Genomic DNA, 22,853 nt, shown 5'->3' with positions numbered 1-22,853 from the left:
CCTCCCCTTGACTTGGGCGCAGGGGCGTATCCGGAGGGTTTGGCACAGAAAATTTATAAAAAAAATTACTTGTACAATATGTATTTTTATCAACAATTGCTAGTGTACTTTAAAACTAAAAAAACTGAAACGTCAAAAAACACTTACCTTTTATTTTATGTGAAACACCTATTTTTAAGAAAAAAAGATGTTATATGTTCTATTCAAATATTTTTGACATTTTTTCTGGAGAACGCCGCAAGCGTTAGGACTTTCCTATGGCCCAAAAAATACCACAGCCCAACTCAAAACAAAACGAAAACAAACACAAAATGCGAGGGAGCTGGCTTGGGGCTCCGGCACTGGTGCGGCTCCATGTCCACCTTCTCCTGATCCTGCTCCTCAGCCTGCTGGCCGGTACGGAGGCCGCCTTCCGGAACGGAACCGCAAGCAGGAGAAGTGCCGGTTTCCGGAGAAGCAGCGCCACCTGTGCGAAACAAATCCTGCCTGAAATCCTGCCACTGCCAGCGACTTGTCCGCCAGAAGTGCTCGTCCTAAGGGGCACCGTGTACATTCTCTACGACGTTAACATCTCCGAGGGCTTCAACCTGCGCCGGGACGTCTACATTCGGATGGCTGTGTTCGTGCGCCGTCTGCAGAAGAGGCAGCGGTTCCGCAATGTACGTCTGGTCCTGCCCCCGTGGCCACGCCTCTACCACTGGCACTCACAGGGCCTGCAGCAAGCTGGGCTGCCCTGGAGGCACTTCTTCGACCTGGCTAGCCTGCGCCGCTACGCGCCCGTGCTGGACTACGATGAGTTCTTGGCCGAGCAGCGGCTCTTCGGCAATCCGGGCGCTCCCCTAGTCCACGTGACGCACGCCTTCCGGCTGCAGCACTACGAGATCATGCTGGAGCAGGGCATCTTCCGGGACAAGTTCGAGCGCATCACGGACAAGCCATGCAGCGAGGGATCTCTGGCGGGTGGACCGCTGCTGCAACAGTCGGAGCTGCGCGTGGGTCGCTTCCACTGCGTCCGCTTCCAGGGCAGCGCCGGGTTGCTGGAACAGCTGCTCCGCGGGGCCATCGCCGAAGACACGGCAGGCGCGGATGATGCGGACGACATGCGTACCTACGCTCTGCTCAGCGCAGAGACCGTGCTCCACGACCACTGGGGCGACGAGCACTTTTGGCGAGCCCGACGCTCCATGCGCTTCGCCCGGCACCTTGACCGGGTGGCCGACGACTTTCGACAGCAGGCACTGGCTACCACAGCTGCGTCAGCCGGGGTTCAGCGCCCTGCCATGTGGGAACTTGAGCGACCAAAGCGCAACGCGCGAGGCGGAGATTTCCTCTGCGCCCACCTCAGGCGGGGCGACTTTGTGCGCTCGAGAGAGGCGACCACGCCCAGCCTTAAGGCGGCCGCCCAGCAGGTGAAGCAGTTGCTGAGAGCCTACAATATGACCACAGTGTTCGTGGCCAGCGACGCTACGCCCTACGAGCTGATGGAGCTGAAGGAGCTCTTCTACCGCTTCCGTTTCGTTCATTTTGCGCCGGAATCGAACGCCCAGCGGCGGGAGCTGAAGGATGGGGGCGTGGCGGTGGTTGACCAGCTGGTCTGCGCCTACGCCCGCTACTTCGTGGGCACCTACGAGAGCACCTTTACGTACCGCATCTACGAGGAGCGCGAGATCCTGGGCTTCAGCCAGGCCAGCACCTTCAACACGTTCTGCAAGGCCCTGGGCGGAAGCTGTTCCCGGAACGCTGTCTGGCCCATAGTGTGGAATGGCGACTTTGATGGGGAAAGCGATGAGGACACCGATTCCGATCCGTACTGAATAACCACTGTGTTCCCGGCGTGCTGCCTTCTGCCGGAAGTTTCCCACCGGAAGACCACTCGAATCCTAGTTGTAAGTGCAAAGTGTGTGAAAGCAAAAGAGATTCCAAACAATCTGCGATTGTGTACCAAAAAATAAACAATAGCCAATATTCTATACTCTTCATCGTTTTACCAAGAAATACTTCGTATTTTTTTAAATTTGTAGTTTCCCGACATTCTAGGAACGATACATATCGATAACAGCATAAAATACTGCGTATTATTGCGAGCTATCGATACCTATTCGATTTCAACAATCGAATCGAAAGCCTTCACTTCGAAAACACGTGTGATATTTTGTAAACATTTAACACTTAAAATATAAATAGTTACTTGTCTCGTACACCTGTGAATTCAGTAATTGCGCCATGGGCAAGAAGAACAATGGCGGCGCGTCCAACCTGGGCCGTCAGTTGATCAAGGATCGCTTCGGTCACACAGCCCGCCGCAAGGTGGACAACGACACAATGGTAAGATCGCCAGCAGAGAGTACAACAGCGTAGACTACATTGTATTACCAACTCTCCTCCAGCTACACACCACCGAGCTGCAGGATGGCTACGACTGGGGGCGCCTCAACCTGTCCTCGGTTACCGAGGAGTCTTCGTTCCAGGCGTTCCTGCGCACTGCCGAGCTGGCTGGCACCGAGTTCCAGGCCGAGAAGCTCAATATCACGTTCGTGAACCCCAAGCAGCGCGTGGGACTGCTCAGCAAGACGCAGGAGCAGCGAATGCACCAGAAGCACGACGAGCACCGCGATCAGCTGAAGATCCCGCGGCGTCCCAAGTGGAGCAAGGATACAAGCGCCGAGGAGCTGGAACGGGCCGAAAACGAGGCCTTCCTTGACTGGCGTCGCGATTTGGCGCTGCTGCAGGAGGACGAAGAGATCCTGATGACGCCCTACGAGAAGAATCTCGAGTTCTGGCGCCAGTTGTGGCGCGTGGTGGAGCGCTCCGACGTGGTTGTCCAGATCGTGGACGCCCGCAATCCGCTGTTGTTTCGCAGCGTCGACCTGGAGCGCTACGTAAAGGAGGTGGACCCGACAAAGATGAACATGATCCTTGTGAACAAGTCAGATCTGCTCACTGCGGAGCAGCGTCGCCACTGGGCGGAATACTTCGACAGCGAGGGCATTCGCACGGCCTTCTACTCAGCCACCCTGGTGGAGGAGGAGCTGAAGCGGGAGGCGGAGGCCGCGCGCCAGGAATCCTTTCCCGAGGTACAGCAGCTGCGCCAGGCAGCCGAGGAGATCCACCAGTCGCTGGACAAGGTGGAAAACACACTGAGCGCCATCGAGCAGAAGCTTAAGGTGGACCAAGAGAAGGAAACCGAACAGCTGCCGCAACTGCCTGGCGATAAAAACAGTCCCCGTTTGCTCTCGCGCCTGGAGCTCATTGAGTTTCTGCGCCACATTTACACCGGTCCGCGGCACACGGAGCAGCACGTGACCATCGGAATGGTCGGCTACCCCAATGTGGGCAAGAGCAGCACAATTAACTCGCTGATGACAGTAAAGAAGGTGTCCGTGTCGGCCACGCCCGGCAAAACTAAACGCTTTCAGACGCTTTTCTTAGACAAGGACATTTTGCTCTGCGACTGCCCCGGTCTGGTGATGCCCAGCTTCGTTCTGACCAAGGCGGACATGTTGCTCAACGGCATCCTACCCATCGACCAAATGCGCGACCACGTGCCCGCTGTCAACCTGCTGTGCGAGCGCATTCCCCGCCACGTCCTTGAGGACAAATACGGTATTGTGATAGCCAAGCCGCTGGAAGGCGAGGACATGGAGCGGCCGCCACACTCTGAGGAGCTGCTGCTGGCCTATGGATGTGAGTACATAGTCCTCCTTTTTTTGTTATTTAATATTTCATCACTCGCCCTTTCTCTTTCTTTTCGGTATGTCTCAGACAATCGTGGGTTTATGACCTCCAACGGACAGCCGGATCAGGCGCGCTCTGCCAGATATGTGCTTAAGGACTACGTCAATGGCAGACTGCTTTACGCCATGGGTCCGCCCTCGGTGACCCAGGCGGAATACCACACTTTCCCCGAACGCCAACGCAAGGTCGTCGAGGAATCGCAGCTTCCCAGCAAGCAGCAACGAGCTATGCGGGTAAGAATTGTTATCTGAACTAGCCCCAATCCCGCTTATTGACCTTGGTTGTCCCGCAGATCGACAAAAGCACGTCCAAGGAGCTAGACAATCAGTTCTTCTCCGCCAAGCCCACCCATGTCCACGTCAAGGGACGCGCCAACTTCCCGAATGTGCGCCTAGCCAACGACGGCTCCCTGGTGGCCGGCACAGATCCGGCAGCCAAGCCCTGGCGACACGTGAAGAAGGAGAGGCGCGAGAAGCTGCGCAAGAAGTTCTCACATCTGGACGAGCACTGAGTGTAGTCCATTGGTTATTTATTCCGGAGGGCGTGTCTGAGAGGCACTTGTATATTATTAACATAGTTCTTACGTAGCTAATAAAGTTCCCTGAACCTGATGAACTCTCGCAGAGCTACATTGTTAAGCTGGAAGGTTTAAGTGGCCTGGCTAGCCAGCAGAGGAGGTAAAGATAGCATATACTCAGCATGTACACTAATGAAATCTCCCAGCAGCAAGTGCGTTGATTAGCGCACTGAATTGGCACAAAAGATGCGTGAGATGAAGGCGTAGCTGCACTTTGACCACATGATAAGCGCAGATGTTGACGCCCGTCCTGTCTTTCGGCAATCTGATGCTGTCAGTCTCGATTGCGAAGCAGCCACGATGGCCACGCACGAAAGGAGCTGCAAGCACTTCAGGGAGCTGGTCGTTAAGGAGCGCCCTGGGTTGCTCCACATCCACTTCCAGCGGCAATGGAATCGCCGCACCATCTACGAACTGATGCGCGCGCTGGATCTGGCCACTGCGGATCCCGGTGTTCAGCTGGTGGTGCTGTCGGGGGAGTTCTCTGCAGGATGCGGGGGCGAAAAGGAACCGCTGGCCCTGAGACAGGGTCAGGAGAAGAGAATGCGGCAGTTGGCGAGTCAGCTGAAAGCGGTCAGTAGCGACGATGCCGAGGAACAGTACATCCCCGAGAAGGCGGCCAACTTTGTGATGCGCTCGATGGCCAAAAAGCTACTTGGGCATCGTAAGCTCCTGGTGGCCTTCGTCGAGGCCCAGTGTGTGGGTCTGGGCCTCAGCGTGAGCAGCCTGTGCGACCTGGTCTTCGCCACGCCGTCCGCCAGCTTTGAGCCCGCCTTTTCACACCTGGACCCCTGCACCCAGGTGGGCCCCGCGTGGACTGTGTCCCACGTCAACTGGCTGCTGCGCCTGGGCGATCGGGCGGATGCCAGCTCTGCCCACCACAGCGGCCTGGTGACCAGCGTGGTGAGCGATGCGCAGGGGTTCTGGCATCGCATGGCTCAGTACTCCCTCCTGCCCACCGCTTCCTTGCTGGCAACAAAGAGTCTCCTGCTTCGCCCTTGGCGGGAATCCTTGTTGAACGAGCTGCGCGCGGAAGGCACTCCGATGGCTGCGCAGCGCCGACGCCTGGCTAAATACAAGCTGTAGGAAGGCATTTGCTGGGGATATGATTAATTAGCTGTTGTAAAATAAAGACAAGGACATGAGTGAATATAGGTACGTATTTGTGTATAGAAGGTGCTTTCCTTAAGGAGGTTTATGTATTTTGAACCAATTTTTGAGGGCCAGTACTATCCTTTGAAAGTAGGGCTTGTAGGTCAAGATCAAGTTGGCTGTGCTCAAAGCTGTCGCCCAGGGTGCTCCGTACGTTTCCCAAGCCTGCCAGTAGCACCATGGAGCTCGGAGATTGCTATTCCATCAGGTGTCCCGCTTCCGATAAAACGCGCGGCTTGTACGAAAGCCCGACTGCGTCCAAGAAGATGGGCCATAAGGGATCGGAAAAACCGAAAACTTGGAAGGTTAGGTCTCGGTTCCACAGGGCCAAGAAGCCCAAGACGGCCAGGAGCAGCTGGGCCAAGACCAAGGGTGAAAACACGGAGGAAGAGCCACCAACCCGCTGGAAGATCATCTCCCCCAACCAGTCCGAGGATGACGCTTGGCCGAGGGACTTTTGCAGGCAGCAGGAGAATGAGCTCCGGTGGAAGATGTTCACGGACGCGGAGTACATCGACTGGAAGGCCTTCAAGGACAATGACTGCCAGGTGCCGCTCCGCTCGGTGTTCTCCTATCTGAAGGTCCAGCTCCATCCCGTGGCAATTGGCAATGCGCCGCGCAAGAAGGCGGTGCCGTCTGTGCTGGCCGATATGGTGAAGGGCAACCACGGCGCCTACGTCCGCATCAAGATCGGACAGCAGCGGTTCCAGTGCATCCCCAGCCTGCTGAAGTGCTACTCCGTGTGGTTCGCCAACCGCGACTGGCGGATGACCCGCTTCAAGTTCCTTGAGCGGGAGGTGCCTGCCCGCGGCTTTGCGGCGCTCTACGATTGGATGCGTACCGAGCAGATGCCGGCGTTCAACGTGGCGGTGGCCACCCTCCAGGCGGCGCGCCGCCTGCGTGTCCCGCTGCTCGAGAAGGACTGCTGGCAGCTGCTGTCCACCGACGAGGTGCGCGAGAAGAGGGCCTTCCTGGTCTTTCTGGAGGCCAAGGAGCTGCCGGCGCTGGGCGAGGTCTGCGAGGCGATGCTCGGTCGGCTGCGCAACTACTTCCTGGCGCTGGTGGGCAGCCCCGAGTATCTGGACCTGGAGGTCAATGTTCTGGAGGTATTACTGCGCCAGGACGCCATTGGCGTCAACTCAGAGATGGAGGTGTTCTTTGCCGTGCTCCGCTGGCTGGGACATCCGGTGGAGCCGACGCGCCTGCCGTACATGCGCCGCCTGATGAACTGTGTCCGCTTCAACCACATGCCCATGACCTTCTTGTTCAGCCTACGCGAGTCCATCAACCGGCCGGACAAGGATGAGCTCTTCCGGCCGGATCCCGTGCTGCTGGCCTTCAACCGGGACCCGGAGACAATGGCTTCGCTGGAGCAGGCCATGTCCTTCATCGGGGTGCGCTGCCAGTACGACGACACCGAGGAGTTCCTCGCCGTCTGCGAGGACCACAGCATTGGCGTGGTCTTCCCGCGCCAGTGGGTCTACCACCCCAACTGTCCGTACCACCTCAGTCGTCTGAGCTTCCCGTACCAACACCGCTTCACTGTCACCGAGTTCACCGAGTACGTCACCAGCATCCAGGAGACTTGGGCCGGCGAGGGGCCGGCGGACCACGGAAAGACCCTGGTCCTCGACATGGTTAAGGATCCGCTGCTGTGCAGGCAAAACGGCTGGGATGGGTAGATGTGAGAGCTATGTATACATAGGGGTTCCAAAAAGCCTGCATGCGAACAACATTTTAGTTGGTTCCTTATTTCCCGCTCGTGTCCTACCTGTTCGAGCACCCACCTAAATTCATGTTGAAATCATATTTGTTAAAAGAAATTAAGGTTAACATAACTTGCTGTTAAATTCAGGCTTATTGTATCTACCTTTTTTCGCTTTGTGCCAAGTTGAGTTGAACGCGAGAGTTCTTTTTTCGATTTAAAAATCTTTTAGGAATTCAAATTTCGAAATATTTGTACTTTCTACAATTAGCCGAACAATGAGAGCGATCAATTTTCTAGCTTGTAAGCTACACCATTTTTGACCGAGCTACCCCAAAAAAGGTCAAACAGACAAATCGGGTTTTCGCCAAAAAACTATGGTCCTAATTTTCGGCCCAAAAGAAATTTGAGTCAAATTTTCGCAAAAAAAAAGACGGTACCTTGTAAACAAAATATAAAATTTCTAAAAAATTTTGTTACTGGAGTCAAAGCATTGTGTTTTTTGACCGAGCTGCACCAAAAAAGGTTCCGATAGCTTCCGACTGGAATTCAAAGTCCGATATAATATGACGGTTCAAATAACGGAACACCATTTCAAACGATCATCGTGATGGGCAGCACTGTTCCCGATAGCTTCCAACTGGAACGCACAGCTGATTGCCGGCGCGTGTTGTTTTTTTTATTGCATTGCGTGCCGACTAAACTAATTTAAAATAAGTCTCGTAATCTCGGAAAACTGAATGAACTAAGCCGAGATGCAGCGAGCAAGACTGTTGCAGAGTGTGTGGCGGTCAGTGAGCCAGCTGCCAGGACGCCGGGCATCCTCCGCCAGCCTGAGGTTGCGTTATGCAATGACGCCGATGACTTGGATGCCGCCAGCAGCTCCTTCACTGCAGCGCCGGTTCCTGGGCACCAGTGGCGTCCTCGGTGCGGGCGACAGGAAGAGCCGGCGCTCCGCCTCCTCCGAAAAGCCGGAATTCAGCGTTGAGGATGTGTGGTCGCAGCTGGAGGCGTACTACCAACAGCACAGCCTGCTTAACTACGAGCACAGCCAGCGCGTGCTGGAGCACTTGCAGCGCACGCCGACGCCCGAAGGAGTGAGCGTGGAGCAAGTGCACTTCCTCCTGGGCTCGTGCGTGCCCGAGTTGCTACCCGCCCAGAGCGCCCAGGATCGACTGAAGCTCTTCCAGGGCCTTTGGGCTCAACTCCTCAAACTGGGCCAGCCCACGTTGGTTCACTACCACACCAGGCTACAGGTGCTGCGCCAGAACCGCCTGCCCCTGCCCGATCATCGCTCCCTGCTGGCCGAGATTGCCGTGTACCACGGAGCCGCCGACGCAGCCCTGTACAGTGCTCTACTGGACGTGGCCTGTTCCGCGGGGAACATGCGCATGGCAACCGAGTTGCTGGCCGAGATGCGCGAGCGCAGCTTTGCCCTAACGGAGCACAACTTCCACGCCCTGCTTTTGGGCCACGCCCGCAACGGAGACCTCCCCGGCGCAGAGTCGGTCCTGGCCAGTATGCGGGCTGCTGGAATACAGTCCGGCAGCAGCACCCAGGCGCTCTGGTTCGAGGCCCTCGTGGAGAACGGCCAAGTGGGCCAGGCCAAGGAGCTGCTGCAAACGGAGGCGGGATTCACCGCTCCTCAGCTGCTCCAGATGCTGCGTGGAGTGCTAGCCAGTAAGAATGTGGACACAGAGTTGGCCCAGCAGTTAGTCAAGGAACTGCCGCGGGAATTCCTTACCGGACTCGACCTGCCGCCCGCTATCAGGAGTCTGTGCATCCAGCTGGTGCACCAGCGACGCACCCAAGTGGCCATCCAGCTCGTGGCTGCGTTGCCTGCTCCGAAGTTTGGGGGACAGAACCAAAACGTCGATGAGTACGGCGCACTGCTGCTGCAGGAGTTCTTCCGCGCCCACGTCCCACTGGAGCAAACACTGCAGTTCGCCAGTGAACTGGTCCAGCGAAACCAGAATGCCCGCGCGCTTCATTTGGTGGCTGAGTTGGCCCTGCGCCGGCTGCCCTCATCTGGGCTCCAGTGCCTGGAGGTGCTGTCCGAAGCTGGCGAGCAGCTACGCCCGCATTACTTCTGGCCCCTGATCCTACACCACCACCGGCGGGATGGCGAGAGTGGCATGCTGCGCCTGGTGGCCGAAATGCAGCGCCTGCGCGTCGAGTGCGACGAGGAGACCTTGCGCCAGTACCTGCTTCCCCACCTCAAACAAACGCTGACGCAGCCCTTGGAGGCCGTAAAATCACTTGAATCGGTGGGTGTGAAGCCTTCGCTGACCGTGGGACCTGTCGTTAGCCACCTGCTGCAGCAACAGCAGATGGCCGAGGTGCTGGAACTGCTGAAGCTGTATCCAACGCGCATAGACCTCTCCACGCTGATTCAACCGCTGTCATCGCTGGCAGTGAATGCCCGTGCCACCAAGCGCTTCGACCTTTTTGCGCAGGTTGTCCAGGCGCTGCAACAGAAGGCACTACAGCGGAGCGAGGACTTCGTGGGTGCCTTGCTGCTGCAAATGACTGGACCGCAGACGCGCTTGCGCCAGGACCCCTCCGCCCTGCGGCGTTTCCTGCACGAACTTAGACGCGTAGAGCTGCAGCTCTCGCCTACGGCCGCCGAAGTCCTACTCTCTTTAGCCCGGCAGGTCACCGAGGATAACGAGCTGATCCAGGACCTCGGCAAAACCCTGCAGAAGATGCGAAACTCCCAGGTCACCCTGCCGACGGATGCTGCCTCGCTCAACGGTGGCTTCATCAAGCATCCGCGCGACATGAGCATAGACGAACTGGAGTGTCATCTGGTAGAGCTGGAGTCCAAGCAGCTGAATCCACGCGGCGTGCTGCGCCGTCTGCTGCAGCTCTCGGTGCGCAGTGGTCGCTTGGAGCGGGCCCAGCAGCTACTGGCCAAGTGCCAGGCTCTGAAGGTCCAGACGAGCGCGGGGATGATGGCCTCCATCCTGGACCTGCACATTAAGTTGCGCGACTTGCCGCGCGCCCAGGCCAGCCTTGAGCGCCTGAACAGCACCTATCCAGGTAGAAGCTAACGCCAAGATCCCCACAGATTGCAGTCTATATCCAAGACCCTCCTCTTTCAGCCTTTCAGATTGACGAGCACAAGGTGATCGACTACGCCGCCCTCTTGGTGCACGGTCAGCAGCTGGAGGCTGCCAAGCAGATGCTGCAGCGACGCGCGGAGCAGCACAAGGTCGTCGGTGGCGACTATGTAATCAAGAACGTCTGGCAGCTGCTGACCAACGTGGCCCAGCTGGCCGCCTCACAGAGCCCGGGAGGGGAGGGCGCTAAACAAACGAATCTGACCCGCGAGACTCTGGACTTCCTCCGAGGTCTCGGCTACTGCCAGTCGCACAATGCCCTACTGGGGCCGGTGGTGCGGGAGTGGCTGCTGAAGGGCGACCTGGACGCGGCGGTAACCGAATTCCAGCGGTTGGCCAACACTCACAAGCACACTCCCCTGCAGTTCGAGCTGCTGTCGCTGCTGGTGCGCCTGGGCAACGGGGATGAGCAGGAGCTGGCCCGTTTCCCCGGAACCACGGCCGAGTCCGCACAGCAACACTTGGCTGCGGTAACGGCGACTGTGAGCCGCGTCCACGGGGCGGCCAACATGAACAGCGCCCTGCTGCTCGCACTGGCCGAGTCCGGGAAGGAGACGCAGCTGCGCCGCCTGATCATCAACCCGGAGTTCCGCATCAACCACGAGCTGCTGGTGAAGAACTGCGAGCACTTGGGCCAGGAGGGCGCTGTGCGGACGCTCCTTCGGCTGGCGCGCGGAGTGAGGGGCGTGCAGCGGACCATCGACGAGCAGAAGATTTACGACCTGCTGCTGGCCCAGTTCTGCCGCAGCAACGACTACGAGGCGGCGCTGGATCTCTTCGAGCGTCTGGAGGCCGACGACGAGCTGAAGGTGTCGCAAGAGTTCCTGCGCAACCTGGTGCAGCTCTTGCAGGTGAACAGTGTTGAGATTCCCAGCGGCATCGCCCTGCGCGCCCAGATTAGGTAGCCGGACGATGGGATCTCCACCATAGTGCTTAGTTAGTGACTTGTTTTGTAAATAAATTGACCCAAAAAGTTGGAGATGCTATCATCTGGGGATTAATTGGCTCCATATTGACTTAATTTGCTGTTACAGACTGCTTAAATTTGCATGGTCGAATTCAATTGCTTGCAGTCAAACAATAATTTTGAGTAAAGGTTTTTTAAAATGTTTTTTAAAAATATAACAAATCGATCATTTGAAAACTGGGTTTTCGCGCCAAAAGCAGGTCTGGCAGCCCCAAGCACCGCCATCTTGTTTTCGCCATTTTGTTTGTTGTGCTTCGCAAGCGCAACTTCTGCAAATTGGGATTTTCCGGTGAAGAGGCCCAATATCTTTATCGCAGCACCCAGTACTGAGTACTCCTAGGTTATCAACTTGTTGAGGAGCCATGGCCAACATGCAGCTCGTTCCCCGCTGGTGGAGAAGTGCAGCCAGGGGTTCGAGATTGGTGCTCTGCCTCATGAAGATCTGCAAGGAGGATGGACCTTAGCTCCCATATACCGGACTTTATGGACCTGGGAGTGCTTCATTCTACCGGAGGATGCGCTTGGGCAGCGTGAACCACCTAAACCGCAGAAACATATCCAGAAAGAGGAAATGGAAGTCGGGGCAGGCCTTGCATTTGGGCACTGCTTCTCACCCAACGTCAGACACGGACTGTCATCCGGGATCAGAGCACAATCAGAAAGTTTTAGCATACGTAGCATACACTAGTTTTCTAGCAGCTGCTTCGAAAGTCATTACCCATCTAAATTTTAGTATCCATTTTACAAGCATTTAATCTGCGCATGTTGCGAGCCTTTCTGCGTCCAAGCATGAAGCGAATGTCCCGCCGGCCCGTCTCCGACGAGCAGAAGGCCCAGGCGCAGGCCCAGATGCGCACCCGCAACCGCAGCCAGAACCAGAACCAACATCAAAATCATGTTGAAGAACTGGAGTCGGTAGAGGTCTTCATGTCGGTGGCTACCGTCTCGAACCTGACTCAAGCTCAAGTTCAGTCGCGTCCAACTGTGCAACCAGAGCCACAGCCTCTTCCTCTACCACAGCCCCAGTCTATGCCTGAGCCACTGGAGCAACCGGAACAACAGGAGGAACTGGAACCGGAGGTGAGAGAAGAACAGCAGGACAAGGAGTCGCAGTCGCAGTCCCAGTCCGAGCCGGAGGCAGAAGTCCTCGAGAGCGGCGCCCAGGGCGACAACGAACAGTCGGACAACGAGGTGGGTCCCGCATCAGCCCCAGCCTCTTCGACTAGCGAGGGCCAGGCCGACGCCGGCGATCCTGCCCAGATGAAGGCGCTGGCCGGGCGACAGCAGATCGTGCGGCTGCTAACCCGTCTCGGCGACGGCGCTGGCGCCGAGGGCGATGGCGAGGCCAACCAGATCGTGATGGAGCTGCTCGGCGGCAGCGACGGTCCCACATCCCTGCCGTCGCCGTCGGCCATTGAGCGCGTCTCCGAGCAGCTGCTCCGCGTGCTGCGCGAGCGCACGTTGACGGAGGCGGGCATATCCACCGGTAACGAACGGTACCGCTGCTTTAAGTGCGTTCTGCAGAACTACGCCAAGATCTATGCGGCTCGCCACTTCATGGAGCAACTGCCGCAGCTGGAGCAGCTTGGGCCGGACGTGGACGCGAACGAGGAGCGGGAGCTATTCGCCCGTGTCGTGGCGGAGGAGGTGCTGCAGATACCGGTGCTGCTGCGCCAGCTGTGGTCGTCCCTGGAGAAAATGGAGTTCTTCAACGAGGATACCGCCTTCAAGGCGTATCTGGAGGCCCGTCGCCACCCGCAAGCGCGCATCTTGTGCGAGCTGATGCTGACCCGCATCTCGCGCGTCTTCCTCTGCATTGTCAGCTCCACCTTCTTTCTGGACTTTACCGAGCACGAACTGACCCACATCCTGCGCAACTGCTACCTCAGCGTCAACTCGGAGATCGAGGTGAGATCGTCGAAGATGATTCTAACTTTGAACTCCACCTAATAATCATCCTGCTCCTGCAGATATTCCTTTCGGTGGTCCTTTGGCTGGAGCACAACTGGTTTGAGAGGGGTGAGTGCGCTGAGCGCATCCTGACCGAGGTCCGCTTCGCTCTGATGCCCACTTGGTACCTGTGCACCCTGGACAGGGCCAACCGCTGCCGCCACTTCTCCCGTGTGATCCAGAACCCCGGAGTGCAGCGCATGATTGCTCAAGGCCTAGAGTAGGTTCCCTCTTAGGATGTTCGCCAATCATCTAACTGAAATATTTTCCCCAGGGATGCTGTGACACTCCAGACCAAGCCGCGCCTCAGTGGTGCCGCGGGGGGCCCTACCACCACCGCTGGCGTTCACCCAATGCTACAGCAGTCCCAGAATCTGGAGGAGAACCACCTGGCGCGCGACTGGATCGCGGATACCGAGTGCCGTCACCATCACAAGCGCCACTGCGAGCGCTTTGTTTACCCCACCTACGATGTGTTCAAGGAGTACCTGGCCAGGATCATCTGCTGCGCGCCCAACTACTGGCGCACCTTCCGACCCGCCCAGGAGGTGTACCGCAGCGATTTCCGCTGCTGCTCGCCGCCCCACTTCAACTAGCTGCTGTTCCTCATCCTCACCTTGTCGTCAACCACCCACCCTGCTTGTCCCATCTGCATTAGGCTCTGTGGTTCACATTTTACGTGCGAGGATGTTGCCTTCGGGCATCCGTGATCCTGTTTGTCCCCATTCACGGCCACTGTGTCCACTGTCCTTTTAGCCACTTCCACTACACTGCTCACCGGTCGGCCAAGGGCGTTGGCCCACCCATAAGGGTGCCCGCGGAGGAGGTCCCTGAACCCGAACTTTACAGTGAGACCATCGAGCCAGGACAAAATAATTCGATCTGTTCTGGCGACTCCCTGGGAACGCGCCCAGGCATCGCCCAGCCCATTGGCCAAGTCAATCAACTCCCTTTCAATTAACGCATTTTTTTGGAATTATTTTCAATATTTTTCAATAGAAAATATAAATTTGTTAAGTCAATGAAACCCGGCGATCAGATATAATAAGTTTAATCAAAGCCCTCTTGGAGATGTGCTCGTGATTGCTTCCTGTTGAGGTCAAAGTGAAATACATCGGATTAAACTGATATTTCGTGAAGCGATCGTGGTTGCCCATCTCTAGTTTGTGCTCAAGTAACTGTTCTTTCCCATGGATATCACTCTCTTTTGGTCAGAGCGGGAAGGGGAAATATGGAAACGGCGGCAATTTTGAGAGTCACTGTTCTTTAAACAAAATCATAGCTACCAGCTGTCACTTGCTAAGTTTTCTGTTCGCCTGGTGTCTGAGAAAAATAAATCCAGCAATTCGATTGAAAATATGTTGCGAAGCCGTTCAGTTTGTTCAAGTAAATTTCAAATTTCTTAATTTTGGACACCAGGCGAACATAAGCTGGTAGCAGGTGTCGAAACATCAGCTGATTAGTTTATTGTAGGCTACTTGGAGATGCTCTCGTGACCTCTTCCCTTTGTCACGGCCTACGCAAATACATGGGACTTAACTGTAATCTCGTGCTTATTGTGACAAGATCGTGACATAGTCGTGACGAACTCGTGAAACCACCATAGTTGAGCATCTCTAGTCTGCAATTTGCTCTCAACCAACGGTTCTTTCCAGTAGAGATTGCTCTCTATTGGTCATTTAGGGGAGGGGAAATAGCAAAGGGCAGCCATATTGAGAAGTAACTGTTCTTTAAGTTATTTTGTGGCTACCAGCTGCCACCTGCTATGTTTTCTGTTCGCCTGGTGTCTGGGAAAAATAAAAACAGCATTTCTACTGAAAATATGTGGCGAGGCCGTTCAGTTTGTTCAAGTAAATTTCAAATTTCTTAATTTTGGACACCAGGCGAACATAAGCTGGTAGCAGGTGTCGAAACATCAGCTGATTAGTTTATTGTAGGCTACTTGGAGATGCTCTCGTGACCTCTTCCCTTTGTCACGACCTACGCAAATGCATAGAATTTAATTATCATCCCGAGCTTATTGTGACAAGATCGTGACATGCTCGTGACGAACTCGTGAAACCACCATAGTTGAGCATCTCTAGTCTGGGATTTGTTCTTAACTAACGGATCTTTCCAATGGAAATCCATTGCTATTGGTCATTTAGAAGAGGAGAAAGAGCAAAGGACAGCCATATTGAAAAGTAACTGTTTCTTAATTCAGCCTTTGGCTACCAGCTGGCACTTGCTATGTTTTCTGTTCGCCTGGTGTCTGGGAAAAATAAAAACAGCATTTCTACTGAAAATATGTGGCGAGGCCGTTCAGTTTGTTCAAGTAAATTTCAAATTTCTTAATTTTGGACACCAGGCGAACATAAGCTGGTAGCAGGTGTCGAAACATCAGCTGATTAGTTTATTGTAAGCTAATTGGAGATGCTCTCGTGACCTCTTCCCTTTGTCACGGCCTACGCAAATACATGGGACTTAACTTTAATCTCGTGCTTATTGTGACAAGATCGTGACATAGTCGTGACGAACTCGTGAAACCACCATAGTTGAGCATCTCTAGTCTGCAATTTGCTCTCAACCAACGGTTCTTTCCAGTAGAGATTGCTCTCTATTGGTCATTTAGGGGAGGGGAAATAGCAAAGGGCAGCCATATTGAGAAGTAACTGTTCTTTAAGTTATTTTGTGGCTACCAGCTGCCACCTGCTATGTTTTCTGTTCGCCTGGTGTCTGGGAAAAATAAAAACAGCATTTCTACTGAAAATATGTGGCGAGGCCGTTCAGTTTGTTCAAGTAAATTTCAAATTTCTTAATTTTGGACACCAGGCGAACATAAGCTGGTAGCAGGTGTCGAAACATCAGCTGATTAGTTTATTGTAAGCTAATTGGAGATGCTCTCGTGACCTCTTCCCTTTGTCACGGCCTACGCAAATACATGGGACTTAACTTTAATCTCGTGCTTATTGTGACAAGATCGTGACATAGTCGTGACGAACTCGTGAAACCACCATAGTTGAGCATCTCTAGTCTGCAATTTGCTCTCAACCAACGGTTCTTTCCAGTAGAGATTGCTCTCTATTGGTCATTTAGGGGAGGGGAAATAGCAAAGGGCAGCCATATTGAGAAGTAACTGTTCTTTAAGTTATTTTGTGGCTACCAGCTGCCACCTGCTATGTTTTCTGTTCGCCTGGTGTCTGGGAGAAATAAATCCAGCATTTTCTACCGAAAATATGTTGCGACGCCCTTCAATTTGATGAAGTAAACTTCCTAATTCATAGTTTCAGACACCAGGCGAACATAAACGATTAGCAGGTGTATAGCCGATCAGCTGATTAGTTTTATCCAAGCTAATTAGAGATGCCCCCGTGATTTCTTCCCTCTGTCACGACCTATGCAAATGCATAGGATTTAATTATCATCCCGACCTTATTATGACAAGATCGTGACATGCTCGTGACGAACTCGTGAAACCACCATAGTTGAGCATCTCTAGTCTGGGATTTGTTCTTAACTAACGGATCTTTCCAATGGAAATCCATTGCTATTGGTCATGGGGAAATTGGTAAATACGGAGAAGTAACTGTTCTTTAAGTTATTTTGTGGCTACCAGCTGCCACCTGCTACGTTTTCTGTTTGCCTGGTATCAAAAATCAGTAAACCTACTATGAAATGAACTGGTTCTTTTGGTTCTTGAGCGATTTGACCACAGATGTGGTTAGTTTTGGTTTCCTTGTAAGCTATTGCCTACATTTCAGGGCTGCTGCCTTTGTGGTACAAACAAAAAACGCAGTTTTTCAAACACATCCATTTAATCCACGTTTTAAAATAATATGATACAGTTATTAAAATATTATTTTGTCAAAATAAAAGGGATTTTGTGTGTTTTTTGGGTCTCTCCTGCATAGCACTACCCTCCGCTCGATCCACCGCCCATGGAGGTCTCGCTCATGTGGAACTGGATCAGGATAATCAGGTATGTGGTGGTGGCACCCACGATCTGGAATGCGCAGAGGTAAAGGGCGCCTCAACAATGCGTTATCCCCACAGCATCCACTCACCGTGTAGAGAAGGGTGCAGTCCACATTGAAGAAACCTGCAGCGCTGAAGTGGAGCCTCTGGTGGAGCAGCTGCAGCGAGAACTGGGTGATCTGGGGGAGGACGGGCATTAGAACGGGGATGTACACAGGAGGGAAGGGTGTACCCACCAGCGCATTGTGGGACTCGTTCCTCAGATCCACGCTCACCTGGTGCAGGCAGAGGGCCAGGCGAGTGGCCTGGAAAGCAAACAAGAAGGCGGTTAGAGAAGATCTGTCCCAGGACCTCTAGGATCCACTGGTCCACTCACACACTGGGCAGTTCGGTCGCAGAGCAGCGAAAGGACGAGCACGTTGCCCAGGTGGGGGGCAGACCACACGGCGCTGGCCACGATCTGCAGGATGTCGAAGGGCGAGGCCGCCGACTGGCGGAAGTTGAGGAACATCCAGTAGCAGTTCGAGGTGATGGCCAGGAAGTCGTTGCCCACCTGCATCAGCATGGAGAGTCCGTAGCAGCGGTTCAGCAGGGCCACCAGGGCCCACACCCGCTGGTAAACGAGTCTCACGGCAAGCAGCCGCTCCATGGCCGCCTGCTCGACATCGGCCCGCTCCTCTAGCCCATCGTCCCCCGCCTGGCTCTTCTGCTGCAGCTGGAGCTGCTGCAGGGCCTCCAGGAGCACGTCCAGGCGCTGGCGCACGATCTGGGTGGCGGTGAAGATCTGAAAGTAGCGCAGACCGCAAACGAGCAGGGGCAGTAGGTAGCAGATCCAGTACACTGGAAAGCGGTGGCTCTGGTCGAGAAGCTTGGCGCCCAGCATGAGCGTCTGGCTGACCGCATAGCCCCACATCATCCACACAGCCCGGCGCATCGTCTGCCGGCGCATATGGAGACGAACGCCGTTCACGTCCACCCGCAAGGCCTTGGACAGCTGGTGGTCGATCTCGCCTAGCTCCACGAAGAACTCCCGCTGCGCCTGCCGCTGCCACAGAGCCTCCAGCAGGGCGGCCAGGTGGGCCACCCGCAGGCCCACCAGCTGGATGAAGTCCACCGTGTGGCCAATGCTGGAGATGGTTGACGATTCTTCCTCCCCCTGCGACTTCTCCTGGTCGCTGCTCTCCTGGAAGAGGCCGTAGGCAGTGAAGCCGCTGGCCGCCGTCAGCACGGTCCAGCCGTAGAGCTCCAGCCAGCGCGTTCGGCGCAGCAGGATGCCCTCCGTGTCCGGCTGGGGGGCGAGGCGCCAGGGCCACAGGTTGCACACCTGGCAGACGCGGTGCAGCGGCTCCAGAGCCCTCAGCGTGTCCATGGCCAACTCTCACTGCTCGGTGTGCAGGTGCCGCGTCGCTGGATTTCGGTATCTGCGATACCTGAGATACCAAGATATCAATTAGATTAGCTTATCGCGTTCCTGTTCCGCTAATCGAGTGCCCCCATCTCCAACTCAATTTGGATCCCTTTCCACTTTGGCCATCAAGTGCTCCATGATTTTCGAACGTCTAAAGGTTTGGCATCTCGGACGGGAAAACTCCCAGTTGATAAGAAAATTTGAAGGTGAACGAACAACAATGGCAGTCGTAAAGAACCCCAGTCTCGAGAGCAACAGGGAGATCTATATCAAGGACAAGGACTTCTACTTGACCATATACACGGAACTGAACTGACTCGGCAGATGTGCCGGTACCACGGTCTCGGATACGGCAAGTGCGTCTCCAAAAATAAAATCTTATATATGCTTACCTTACTCTTAAACCCTGGTAGCCCCGGTAACCAACTAGGCCGCAAACCAATTCGTCTAACGAAAGCCACCAACGCCAGACGACTGGTCGTATCCTGCGAATCCTGGAACGTATCCTGCCAAGTGGGCCCATCCATCATGATCAATTAGCCCTTTTCAATGTCAGGCCATCAATCAACCAATCCAAGGTGGCTCTGGGTCTGGGCTCCCACTCAAACGAGTCGATTAGTCCCGGCCGGAGACGAGAAGGATACCAGGAAGCACACCTCGAGCACTCAAAACACACCCGGGCTTCACATAAATACGTTTATTATAATTTCAGATTTTGTTTTGGAAATAGTTCTTGAGATAAGCTTGACGTTTCGTAAAATGTAATACATATATATTCTTCGCGGTAACCTCTGCCCTCTATCGGATCTTTGTGCTGGCTCGCTCTCTCCCTGCCCCCGCCTAGCCATGGCTAGTCTGGCGGTCATCCCATCTCCGTCGCCAGTCAGCGACTCCGCTCGCCCGGCTCTTGTTTGTAACAACTTTGCCTGCTGCATGCACTGCTCACTAATGATTATATAGAGCACACACCGACCCCACACACAGCGCACGCCACTCGGGTGGGGCAGGGCGTGTGTGCGGGGGTGTGTGCGGTTAGTATGTATATTTGATTTAAATCGAAGCTGCTAAAAAGTAAAAGCAAATTCAACAAACGCTCATAGGTCGTACGTATCGTATTTGATTCTTAGACTAGTTTAAGGTATGATGCAGATATCTGTTTGTTCTCTGGATATAAGGCAATGGATACATGTGCGTGTGGTGTGGTGTGGTGTGGTGTGGTGTGGTGTGGTGTGGTGTGGTGTGGTGTGGTTAGTGGTGTGTTGTATAGTGTGTAGTGTGTCCTGTGTAGTGTGCAGTGTGTCGTGTGTGTAGTCCGATCTGATCGATCTGGTCTCAACGAAACTCAGGTGGCAAACAAACTGGGGCAAAGTTAACAAGTTCTCATAACTTCATATCTTAGGGGAAATTCGTTTCGTGAAAGGCAAAAATGTCTTCTGACTGGGAGAAGAGTTCTTCTTTGGGTTTTTCGTTTTAAGCAACATCAATACACTCAAGTACATATATATATATAGTGTATATAGTTCATGTGTGAGTATTCTTTATCTTTACCTTCTCGGTTTTGGTTTAGGTTTTAGTTTTAGTTTTCGTTTATGTTTTGTTTCGCTTAGCGCACGAATTTGGAAAATAATTAATATTTGTAATAAACTTGATCTTTGCTTTTTGTTTTCGGTTATAAATTTAAAATCCTCGAAGCGGAGACTGCAGTGCTACTCAATAATCGAAAGACGCTCGGTAGCGATCGGTATTCAGTGTCCCAATCGCCTGTGCTGGTCGGACGGGGAACGCAGATCGGGATCGGGATCGGGATCGGAAGCGAAAGGGGACTTGGATCGGCACCTGGACCTTGGAGCCCCTGGACCGCCGCATCCCCGAGTGTCGTATCCCCGCCCCTCTTAGCCCTACGTGTGTATAATTTTGCTTAAATTTCGCTGGTTGCTTATCAAACGGTTGTAGACTGGACGGTTGCCAGTGACTGCTGTCTGTTCTGTTGCTGCCTGCCTGTGGCACGGTGCACGTTGCACGTTGCATGTTGCACGCCGCAGACCTGTTGCTGTTGTATATAAAAAGCAACTCAAAAATATACGCGTAGCCTAAAAAGTCTGTCTCGGGCAGCGCATCGCACCGCCCGAGCCTTTAATTTTTAAGTATAACTGGCTCTTTTGGACTGTTTTTGCTGTGGCCTCGAATTGATTCCTGCTTGATCCGCCTCTGCGGTTACTGCTAACTTGTAACTGGTTACTGGTTACTGGTTACGTTGATTTGGTTAAAATTGCCTGTGTGCCTGGTTCACGTCTCGCTTTCGCTCTCGTCTTGCCGCTGCTCCTGCTGCATTTTGTCCTGCTCGTTTGTTTGCAAATTTGTTATTCTATGACTATGAAAAAGTAAAAAAAATATAGAAAAATAACCTTCATTCACTTTGTGTACTCCATATTTATCGTATTTAGTTATCGACCTCCTGCTCGTTATCGTTTGTGTCTCACAATAGCTGTTTCACTTCTCACTCCTCACTCCACCCTGACCCCCACCTAAACCAACCCCAACCCACCCAACCTAGGCCTCCTCCCGTCAGTATCCCCAACCCCTGCCAGCTTAGCCCACTCAGACCCTTGTAATCCTTATATAGTAACATCAGCATTGACTTTGTCGTCATCGTCGTCTTCGTCCTGCGTTCGTCGTCTTGCCGTCCGTTCTCTAGACGTGCCTCATCTTGCCTCCCTCTTCGATCCTTCAGCAACAGCGTCGAGTCGTTACTCGGTAATCTCAGTTCCTAGCTACATCGCCTCACCATCCCGGTTCTCAGTGCCCCACTCTGCTCCTCCATTAGCCCCCTTTGTGGAAGTGGAAGTGTACGTATATCGGTTGCTATAGCTTCTTGGGTTTAAGTCTTTCTGCGGCTGCCTGCTGGAACAACGAAACCAAACGCAAAATAACAAAAAGGAACGAAACAAAGCGGTGGAAATGGACTACGGAAACGCCTCGGGGCTTGAGTTGTACAATCAATTGGGTATGGTAAATCGTAAATCGTAATTGTAATCGCTTGCTAGCCCTCAACGTTTGATTAAGTTCAGATCCCCGATCTCTGCTCCTCGTTCTGTGTTATGATCGCTTATTATCCTACGGCTACATAGCGCTCTGACTTTGCGGGTTATACACTTGCAGCTAATGCTCGCTTTAAAACTCGAATACCATAGGACTGGTTCGCAAAAGTTTCGACTAATACATTTTAAACATGAATACTAATTTCTTTATATATAGAGTGTGTGTCTTTCTTACTTCATCTTTGTTTTTTCCTCACCTCTTCTTCGTCTTTTTCGTTTTTTAGCTTTTAGTTTGTTAGTTTTTGGTTTTAAAGTTTTCGGTTTTTTGGTTTTTTAGTTTTTAGTTTTTAGGTTTTTTGGTTTTTGTTTCTTCGTCCTTTGTATATTTTAGCTATGCGGTTTTGAAAACTATTTTGATCTTTGGATTACTAGGCAAGGTAGCTTGACGTTATTCAAGGAAAGCAACAAATAAGTGTCTGCCTCTCGACTCGTCTATCCACTGAGGATCTGCATTGCGTTGCATCGTTTGGTAATTAATCTCTTTAAACTAAATATCAATTAATTACGTAGCTTTGTTTGGCAGAAATAAGTCGGCGAAAGCTCAATAGACGGCATTGCTGAACAAAATGGCGTCATTCGCGTGACCCGTACTCCGCCATATCAGCCTGCGTCCGCCTCATTTCCGTTTCCTGCGGCTGCTTGCGCACGAAACTTGCCATATTGCATTGTCCTTTTCATCATCTGTATCGTCTGCCTGATCCTCCTCCTCGTCCTGTTGCTGTGATCGTCGTCGTCGTCGTGGTGCTTGTCCTAGTCCCAGTCCTGATTGCCAGAGCTCGAGTCCAAGCACTTTGCAAGCCATACATGGACTCGATCCCCTGGCAGTGCTCTCCTCGTCCTCGTCCTCATCCTCATCTCCATCTCCGTCGTCGTCATTGTCTGCTTCGCTGGTTGGGTGCGTTGTGGGTTGGCCTAGTCATCGTCGAATGCAATAAATAAGCCCGTGGCCTAGAATTCCAGACGGTAGGCGGAGCACGAGGTCTCGTGGTCCTGCAGGTTGATGGTGCAGCGAGAGGCGGAGGGCGAGAGGTCGATGCGGTGCTTGGCTAGCAGCTCCTCGTTTTCGGCCACCCAGTAGCCCAGCACGTCGGTGTCGTACGTGGGTATGATGGTGACCTCTGCAAGCAAGGCAAATCGAAAAGGAATTTAGGAAATATAACAAACTCGGAAGGGAGCTACTGTACT

The 22,853-nt window shown here is 53.5% G+C and overlaps 8 protein-coding genes and 1 long non-coding RNA gene across 14 annotated transcripts in view; 7 read left to right on the top strand and 2 right to left on the bottom strand.

The window, feature by feature from the left end:
• Positions 1-90: 90 nt before the first annotated feature.
• On the top strand, positions 91-1,972 carry LOC108023200 (GDP-fucose protein O-fucosyltransferase 2). The gene has a single exon (XM_017092460.3). The coding sequence runs from the start codon at positions 258-260 to the stop codon at positions 1,812-1,814; it is 1,557 nt and encodes a 518-aa protein (XP_016947949.1). The 5' UTR covers positions 91-257; the 3' UTR covers positions 1,815-1,972.
• A 145-nt stretch (positions 1,973-2,117) lies between these two features.
• Positions 2,118-4,346, top strand: LOC108023196 (large subunit GTPase 1 homolog). Its single transcript, XM_017092454.1, has 4 exons — positions 2,118-2,325; positions 2,388-3,684; positions 3,763-3,968; positions 4,028-4,346. The coding sequence occupies exons 1-4, from the start codon at positions 2,224-2,226 to the stop codon at positions 4,244-4,246; spliced, it is 1,824 nt and encodes a 607-aa protein (XP_016947943.1). The 5' UTR covers positions 2,118-2,223; the 3' UTR covers positions 4,247-4,346.
• Positions 4,345-5,398, top strand: LOC108023216 (chromodomain Y-like protein 2). Its single transcript, XM_017092486.3, has 2 exons — positions 4,345-4,412; positions 4,462-5,398. Exon 2 carries the CDS (start codon positions 4,535-4,537, stop codon positions 5,396-5,398), a length of 864 nt encoding a protein of 287 aa, XP_016947975.1. The 5' UTR covers positions 4,345-4,412; positions 4,462-4,534.
• Positions 5,395-7,329, top strand: LOC108023201 (uncharacterized). The gene is made up of 2 exons (XM_017092461.3): positions 5,395-5,467; positions 5,559-7,329. Exons 1-2 carry the CDS (start codon positions 5,454-5,456, stop codon positions 7,144-7,146), a joined length of 1,602 nt encoding a protein of 533 aa, XP_016947950.2. The 5' UTR covers positions 5,395-5,453; the 3' UTR covers positions 7,147-7,329.
• Positions 7,330-7,801: 472 nt separating this feature from the next.
• LOC108023192 (leucine-rich PPR motif-containing protein, mitochondrial) lies at positions 7,802-11,420 on the top strand. Its single transcript, XM_017092443.3, has 2 exons — positions 7,802-10,211; positions 10,274-11,420. The coding sequence occupies exons 1-2, from the start codon at positions 7,925-7,927 to the stop codon at positions 11,194-11,196; spliced, it is 3,210 nt and encodes a 1,069-aa protein (XP_016947932.1). The 5' UTR covers positions 7,802-7,924; the 3' UTR covers positions 11,197-11,420.
• Positions 11,421-11,612: 192 nt separating this feature from the next.
• On the top strand, positions 11,613-14,347 carry LOC108023198 (uncharacterized). Its single transcript, XM_017092456.3, has 3 exons — positions 11,613-13,166; positions 13,229-13,428; positions 13,483-14,347. Exons 1-3 carry the CDS (start codon positions 12,021-12,023, stop codon positions 13,802-13,804), a joined length of 1,668 nt encoding a protein of 555 aa, XP_016947945.1. The 5' UTR covers positions 11,613-12,020; the 3' UTR covers positions 13,805-14,347.
• A 2,736-nt stretch (positions 14,348-17,083) lies between these two features.
• Positions 17,084-19,018, bottom strand: LOC108023184 (putative gustatory receptor 2a). The gene is made up of 5 exons (XM_017092426.3): positions 18,963-19,018; positions 17,539-18,592; positions 17,399-17,467; positions 17,252-17,341; positions 17,084-17,190 (listed from the first exon to the last, which is right to left on the bottom strand). The coding sequence occupies exons 2-5, from the start codon at positions 18,529-18,531 to the stop codon at positions 17,101-17,103; spliced, it is 1,242 nt and encodes a 413-aa protein (XP_016947915.1). The 5' UTR covers positions 18,532-18,592; positions 18,963-19,018; the 3' UTR covers positions 17,084-17,100.
• On the top strand, positions 18,728-19,358 carry LOC127012512 (uncharacterized). Its single transcript, XR_007766010.1, has 2 exons — positions 18,728-18,926; positions 18,984-19,358. It is a non-coding gene; the product is annotated as an uncharacterized LOC127012512 (long non-coding RNA).
• Positions 19,253-22,853, bottom strand: part of LOC108023190 (microtubule-associated protein futsch) — a 61,550-nt gene continuing 57,949 nt past the window's right edge. For 5 of the 6 annotated variants that reach the window (XM_017092437.3, XM_017092434.3, XM_017092436.3 and 2 more), the window contains exon 10: positions 19,253-22,786. In XM_017092437.3, the coding sequence (XP_016947926.3) occupies positions 22,617-22,786 (170 nt within the window). In that variant the 3' untranslated portion in view covers positions 19,253-22,616. The remainder of the gene's footprint in view (positions 22,787-22,853) is intronic. The other variant, XR_007766009.1, reaches the window with a different exon arrangement.

Source organism: Drosophila biarmipes, chromosome X (genome assembly GCF_025231255.1).
Source record: "Drosophila biarmipes strain raj3 chromosome X, RU_DBia_V1.1, whole genome shotgun sequence".
Lineage (NCBI taxonomy): Eukaryota > Metazoa > Arthropoda > Insecta > Diptera > Drosophilidae > Drosophila > Drosophila biarmipes.
The sequence above is the reverse complement of the archived record's forward strand: the minus strand, read 5'-3'. Positions and strand labels throughout refer to the sequence as shown.